General features: G+C 33.0%; 1 protein-coding gene across 1 annotated transcript in view; it reads left to right on the plus strand.

The window, feature by feature from the left end:
* Positions 1-4,803: 4,803 nt before the first annotated feature.
* LOC117110725 (semaphorin-1A-like) overlaps positions 4,804-7,913 on the plus strand; it is a 23,355-nt gene continuing 20,245 nt past the window's right edge. Inside the window, exons 1-3 of the mRNA XM_033253502.1 lie at positions 4,804-4,873; positions 5,805-5,930; positions 6,445-6,562. Of these exons, the coding sequence (XP_033109393.1) occupies positions 5,841-5,930; positions 6,445-6,562 (208 nt within the window). The 5' untranslated portion in view covers positions 4,804-4,873; positions 5,805-5,840. The remainder of the gene's footprint in view (positions 4,874-5,804; positions 5,931-6,444; positions 6,563-7,913) is intronic.

A 7,913-nucleotide genomic window follows, 5' to 3' on the forward strand; every position in this document is an offset into this window, starting at 1 on the left:
TCGGGGTTGACCCAAATTCCTATATATTTGCACTGATACTACTTACACTGGCATAAACTAGGCTTAGGCTAGGCCTACAGGCTTACGCAGCTAAGTCTGAGTTGAGGGGGCCTAGGCCTACAGTTGGCAGCTTCTCTAAGCATTCTGATCCCACTCTAGGCCCTGCACAAATTTGTTTTTATCGGATATTTTTACCTTCTTAAATACCTAGATCGTGGATTTTATTCCAACACAACTTCCATAGATACTTGTTTATTATATATATTGTTCATTCAGTAAAACAATCAAGCACTATGTTGAATTTTAAAGCTGAAAACGATGTTTGAAAGAGAAGTAAAATTTGTCGCATACACATGTGTGAAGCAGGTACAATTCGATTTTTTTTTTTTTTAAATCTTTCGCTTCAATTTTTATGACGTCATCACCTTTATATTACGTTCGTAAAATCGGGAATTCGTAAATGAGGGGTACTGTATATATATATCACAACAAACAATAAAAAAAACGTATCTCAAACTCGGTCAACTTCGTAACATCTGCGTTGTTTCTGTAAAAAAAGAAAAGATTTCAAGTGAAGAATGATCATGTGTGTATTATTTGTTTATTTCTTTAATTGTGTTTCCCTCAATTCTCTTGGTATGTTTTATCCAAACTCTGGAAGCTGCAAGAAAAATAAATAAATTTATTGTATAGAAACATCGGATTAAATAATGTAATGATTTTTTTATTTATTTATTCAACTTTCTTTTATGAGGGTAGCTCTTACAGCGATGCTGACTCAAAGAGGCACTCATAACAAATACAAAACATACAGTATAACAAAACAGATACAGTAATACATGTAAAATATATAAAGCACAATTATAAAATAGGTTTTTGTTAAAATTTTTTTTTGATGATTATTGTTTTAACTAAAATATGAAATAGATTTCAGGTGGTAACAACATTCAATTCATTCAATTAAAATCAAAGATACATTTTATTGACCATAATTATTAAATTATAGTATATGAAAACGCAACAAAATCAATCATAAGATCATGTTTCAATCGTGTTAAAATATGAATATAAATATGTTAGTAGAAAGATAGCAAAACGGAAATTTAAAAAAAAATACTTACAGTAGGCCTATGATAAACCGATTGACGAACTAATTATAATTATATAGGGCCTAGGCATATTAAATTTTGCGTTTTCGCAACTCCTTCGACGCTCCATATATTTTTTAGAAATGAACCACGACCGAAACGAAGCGCGACCGAAACGAAGCGTGACCGAAATGATCGGCTACCAGTACAATGGCCTATACCAGCGTATATAGGGCAATATAAGTCAACCTGTACCCATGTTAACCCTTACTAAGCCCTTACCCACAACCCGTACCCAAAATTTGGCGCACCAGTACGCTGAATTTTGGCTTACCCATACCCAACTTTGACATTTGGCTAACCCGTCGCCTTTTCCAAGAATCGGTAGACATCTTGAAGTGATGACAAACAACCCAAGTCAGTGGTGCGTAACCAACAGAAATATGCACTTATCAATTGCAGTCCCAAGCCATAGCGGGGCACTAGCCGGGACTAAGCCGGGGATGTACACATAGTTGTATCCCCGTAGTGCCGGGACGTACCTAAAATTTACCCGTAGATGTTACAGGCCTCGAAAGGCCCGGGAATTTTACACATTAGAGTAACAGTGGCTTGGGGTGTGTAATGCGGTAAGTGGCAGGGACTTAGCCGTGGATGTACGTTAAAACGATGTTCCGCATTGCCGGGAGATGGCCGGGACTTCCCCGGCTAAGTCCCCGCTAGGCCCGGGTCCAGGGAGGCCGGGACTACAATTGACAAGTGCATGCTTTAAGGCTGAATTCTTGTGTTGTCGGTAATTGATTTATATTTGAGACAACATTGGTCTCAGATTTATATACACACACACACACAAATGAAATGTTTCTTTTTTATTTATGGTAATTTTAGTATTGTAAATAATTCATTCTCACTTTTCGTTAGACTGAATATGATGGATGAATAAATCCTTACTACAACATGCAACGTTTATTTCATATAGGATCATTTTTGGTTTCAAATTCATGTCCGACCACAGGAATGTCTAAATTCAGTTAAAAGAGAACTACCTGTAGCAAAATGATTTTTTGTTCTAGAGGTGAATTTTGATAAGCCATAATTTCTTATGGAGTTATAGGTCATTATATACGATTTAATCGTGACGTCACTGGCGAAAAAAGTAACAAAAGATCGTGTAAATAAAACCGCGTAGGCTATCCGCCATGTACGATCTTTGCGTGCATGCTGTAACCATAGGTGTAACTCTTCTGTTGACAACCGCTGATGCAGTTATAGGCCTATATGCAAGTTACAACAACCATGGTTACAACATGCACGTAAAGATCGTACGCAGCAACTACCCTACGCGGCCTATTTACACGATTTTTTTATTACTTTTTCGCCAGTGACGTCACGGTAAAATCGTATATAGTGGCCTATAACTTCATAAACAATTGCCAAAAAACGATTTTAATGTTGATTCTATTATTAATGGCATATCAAAAATCTCCTAAAACAAAAAATCATTTTGCTAGTGTTCTCTTTTAAACCAGCAATTTCATATTAGATTTATCATCTTCATAACATGTAAAAATCAGATTTTTCTTAACAACTGAAATTTTGCCTGAAATGGGACTTTAAATTCACTTTAAACAAAATACAATTTTATACAAAAAGTCATACATTGAAAATTAACAATAATAATAATAATAATAAAGAATTGTCATAAAATAAATATTGCAAAAACTGCAAAACTCGCTTATTTAATTTATCAAATTTTACAAGGTACAACGATATAACAAACAGTTAAATTGTTTATTCTGTCAGCAATCCCTTCAAGAGAAAAACATACACAAATAAAGATTATAATTTTATGTTACTTCAAAACTTCAAAAAATTGTATGATTATTTTTTTGTCCTTTTTCAGGTGACAATACATATTTAAACCTTAAATTTGCTAATAAAAAATATAAATAGTCAAAAAGACTGAATCAACCAGTGAAAACTTATTGCTTTGAATTGTTTTGATTAATTTTTTCTATTTATTTATTTTTTTTTTTCAGATTTCACCATAGCTCATAGACAATATATTTATTTACAAAAAGTGAAATCAATTTTGTTCTTTAATTATTGGTGGCTGACAGTATGTTAGTACCAACACATGACATCTACTATACTTACAGAGTACTGTACTTATATTGATAGTACTAAAGATGGTCAGCTGTGTGATAGGCCTAACTTTAGTGGAAGAATACCTTTTTTCCAGGATCCCTATTGACTATTTCCCCCAGTGGCCTCATCATACTGTGAAGTCACACCAAGATACAGGAAGTTAATAAAAGTCTAAATTTGGTGCAAAACATGTGCATTGTACTGGTTTGCACTTGAACATAATCTTATTAGGATTGTAACTTTTTCCAACCAGGAAGTACAGTATTGTAAACTATATATTTTTTTAATTGCGGTGTCACCAGGATGTTAATGCTGCTTCTGACGTGTGTCTGGTCAGGATGGCACAGTATAAAAAATAGAACATTCATGGTCTGGTAATCCAATATTATGTCAAAAAGAGGCTGGACCAAAATAGTTTAATATAAAGTTTTATTTGATGATGATGAAAACAATTATTGTTTTCATTTGGAAACAGTAGATATTTTTATGTTTAAATTTGTACATCTGTGTAATGGGAACTACAGTAGTATGTAAGTGATTTTTGCACAAAAAAAAAACAGTGTATAGTATATTTAAAGTATAGGCCTACTGTATACAGTATACTGAACATCCATAAAAAATACAAATCATAGCCTACGTAATTACAGCAATGCAGATATTATTCACTGTATGTTCGAGTGAATAGGGAATTCAAAGTTTATAAGGAAGTATATAAAAAATACAAAGCTGCCACTAAGAAAGGGTTTTTTAGCAGATCAATCAATGTTGCTCACTTCTAGTAGAAACAGATCAGCCATAAATATTTTAGCATTTATATTGTAACATGGATCTGTGGAGCGGGTGGGGTGGGGGGGAGCTTTGCCAAGGGCCCTAACCACCTAATTATGCTAATAGCGAAATGGACTCTGTGAGAGTCCATTATAAATTAAATTTTGCATTTGTATTATTTCAGAATTACATGATACTTTACATATATTAATACCGAAGAGAGCATCTGAGGATCTATTATTATGGGGTGTTTGACGTGTAGTGCAATATTTGTTACCATAGCAGCTATGACTCATTTTGAAGCATGTGTTGGAGAGAATATGAAAAGAACTTTGCTGGGTAGTAAGTATCTATTTATTTTCTACAGTAAATCATGTGATTAACTCGTATGAATATTTACTGTACTTAACTTCCAATGCCGCTAATGATGGTTTGTGATCTGATTATCATTTTTGCAGCCCATTTTCTAATGAATAAATGTTTTAAAATCCAAGTTTTTAATCCAAGGTGTCCACATTCCTAAAATTTTTATGATCCTGAGTCGCTTTCATGTCAAAATCATTGAATTATAAGAATACCAAGGGCAGATCCAGAATTTTTCAAAAGGGAAGGGCATAAAAGTTTCGGAATAGAAACCTCCATGCCCCGCTACTGGATTCGCCCCAGAATACTAGAACTCCAGTGTATTCGATGTTCGAAATATGCAAAGCTGTGTGCGTGTACTATTACAAGATTGTCTCTTATACACATCTAGATGTGTATAAGAGACAGGTACACCACTTTTTCATCTGTAGGAAAGAAATTTTACAACAAAATTTAATGTTTGTGAGCCATTCAATGATCTTGAATGTTCTAAGCAAAATAAAAAGGTATGAAGCTTATTTATTTTCTTTAAAACTTAATTAGGCAGAATATAGAAAGATTTTATTATATTTTGTGCATGTTTGTTTTATTATTTTATCCTGGGGGACTGCTCAGTAATACAATTCCTGGTCGCCTACAAATTCAATTATACCACAGCCACGCTTAGCATCATAAGAACAGTTATTCAAAGCTAAGTTATTTCACTTACAACTTGGATGAGGCGAGACTTTTTTATAACTTGTTTAGCAAACCCGCTGCCTGCCAATAATGAAAATAAATTTTTGGCCAATTTGGCCAATGGATATTTCAGAAAAAAATGAAAGGTCTTTTTATTTTTTTATGCCCACCACTACCTTGGTATCTCCAAAAATTAAGATATGTATATTTCTTCCTAATTACTTAAATGTTAAGTATTTAACCATCCCATTACTACGCTATTTACATTCACTGCATAAAATTTATTTTAGTTTTTCTTTTCCGTCTGGATGTTTTTGGCAAAACTCTTTGCTAAATGAAAACCAAAATTTTATTATAAATTTGTGAAACAACATCGTATGAAAAAAAAAGCCTTGCTTAATGCAATATACCTGTAATATTTAATAAAGTCAATAAATGATAAAGAGTATAAAGCAAGGCAGGATTTCTGAGCAGGCATATTCCCACATAAACAACTTTCCTCTGACAGATATTATGCAATTAAGAATTTCTTGCATTAAAGCAGTTTTACTTACTGTTTTTTTGCTGTGTTGACAGTTTGGCCTGGCTATCAGTTATGCTTCGTCAGAATTTGTGGTGTTTGTTTCCATAGACACAAGAAATTATTTATTGAATCAACTATCAGAAACCTGATGAAACTATTTACCCATTGTTATTATAATTGATTACAACAATATTGTATAATAGTATGATAAACTGTGCTTTTCTATTTATCACTAGGATGCTTGTTTCAACTACATCAGAGTTTTTAAAGTGATGAACGATAATAAAATATTTGTTTGTGGAAGTAACGCGCTCTATCCTCGCTGTTACTACCTCAACTATAATATATCAGATAACAATGAGGTTTGTTGATGAAAATTTGTATAATTCATGTTCCTAATAAGTTTTTTCAGATGTTGGAATTTTGTCTTAATAAATTGTGCTCATCAATGTAATTTAATGATTGTGTCATTGAATAGCAAATACAGTATATGCTGCAAGTCATAAGCAAGGTATTCATAATATAGGTCTTAGAGCAAATACTGAATCAAGTGGCATGCAGGCTCTTGGGAAAAATATTTTTTCCACAATTAAAGAAATGGGTTATTTCTCATAAATCCTGCCATTAGATATTGTTGCTAAGACCCCATAAAAAGGCAGTGTAAATGACGTAGACATGTGCCTTTTATACATGTTCCACCATAATGGAATATTTTACTTTATTAGAAACTGACTAATGTTCTTTTAATAGGTGTTTAATTTAATCCAATGACAGGGATTAATAATTTGAAATTCTTAGATGCTAGTCTTGATTTTAATTGACATAATATTAATGAGATATTATTAAGAGAGATTGAATTATATTTCCCTTTGTTAGTGGGTTATTACTGGGATGGAAGATACATTCGAATGTAACAGATGGGATAAGGCATACCATAGTGGTGTTGATTTCACTCCTTTCACTTGGAATAGTGAAATGGTTCATGAATTCTCTGGTGAGTTATTGTTGTTATCTAAAAACCGAAAGGTCCACTGATTAATCTCAGTTTAATTAAATACATACTCCATGTATCGAAATGCAATGGCGTGCATTTCAATACTTGGAGTATGTATTATACTTTCTTATTGTTGTTAGTTTTCAAAATTTTCTATTTCATTGTGTGTACTGTAAATGTTCAAATAAGGGCATCTCTTGAATAAGCATCACTTTTTGGTTCCTATTAACAATAGGAACCTTTCCATTTGACTTCGTGTCATATGATACCTTCATGGTGGTGTGCGTGTGTGTGTTATGCTATGTATCAAAAGTTTGTAAACAGGCAAACATGGGTTTCCAGAAATCTGTTCGTTAAGATTTTTTTTACCCAAGCTAAACTGGATATGATGTAGTGCACTATATATTGGTTTTCTGTTTTGACAATTATTAAAGCCATAACTAAGGACAGAAAATGCCACCTACTCCTTTAAAACTACAAACCGTATATGGTAAGGCAATGGAATGTCGATGAATTTTTGGTGTCGCCTAACTTTCTAAAATGTGATGTATGCGAATCTAGGGACTACCATGGACAGATTTTATCTCTGGAAGCCTAGTAGTACGGACAAAAAACATGACCTACTTTCTGAAAACTTCAAGTAGATAAAGTATTTGTCATAAAAAAACTGTTTTTGGAAGTCTCATGTTATTGTTCAATGGCTGATTTGGTTGACAGTTTTTTAAGAAATGAACGGTATCGCGTGTAATTTGTTGTTTACACCAGGGAGATCTAAAAATAGCATCTCCTTGTTTACACACAGTTTTTGCAGAGCAATATAAACCTAAATCCACCGTTTGTGTGTCGTTTAAAATGACACAAACCATGCACAAACCAAGAACACGAACATACTATATTTGTACTTTAACAACTTGCATTGAGATTATTAAATTAGAATATTTTACTTTCTGTATTATTTTTTTTATTTCTGCATCGCAAAATATTTATCAAAATATTCAATTCAATAAAAAAAATACAATTAATTCATTTTAATTTGTGATGAATGGAAGTAAACTGCTTTAAATAGGCAACGTAATAACAAGTTGCCAGTACTACAAGTTGCCTAGTAATAGTGAATCTCTGAAAAATTTTCTCATAAGTAGGTTGTTCCCACGATGTTAGACAAGCCCTGCATACTGATCACTACTGATGGTGCTGCTACTGTCTCTTATACACATCTAGATGTGTATAAGAGACAGTCGCCGAGTTGAGCACTTAGTGCAAATTTTTGACTCTCCGCCACATTTCGAGTACTTTTCCGAAAAACTTCAAACTTTCAATGGAATAGTGTTTGTTTCAGAATATCTCACCG

The sequence above is a fragment of the Anneissia japonica genome, unplaced genomic scaffold (genome assembly GCF_011630105.1).
Source record: "Anneissia japonica isolate Jap-2015-1 unplaced genomic scaffold, ASM1163010v1 scaffold2756_len2360902_cov194, whole genome shotgun sequence".
Taxonomy (NCBI): domain Eukaryota; kingdom Metazoa; phylum Echinodermata; class Crinoidea; order Comatulida; family Comatulidae; genus Anneissia; species Anneissia japonica.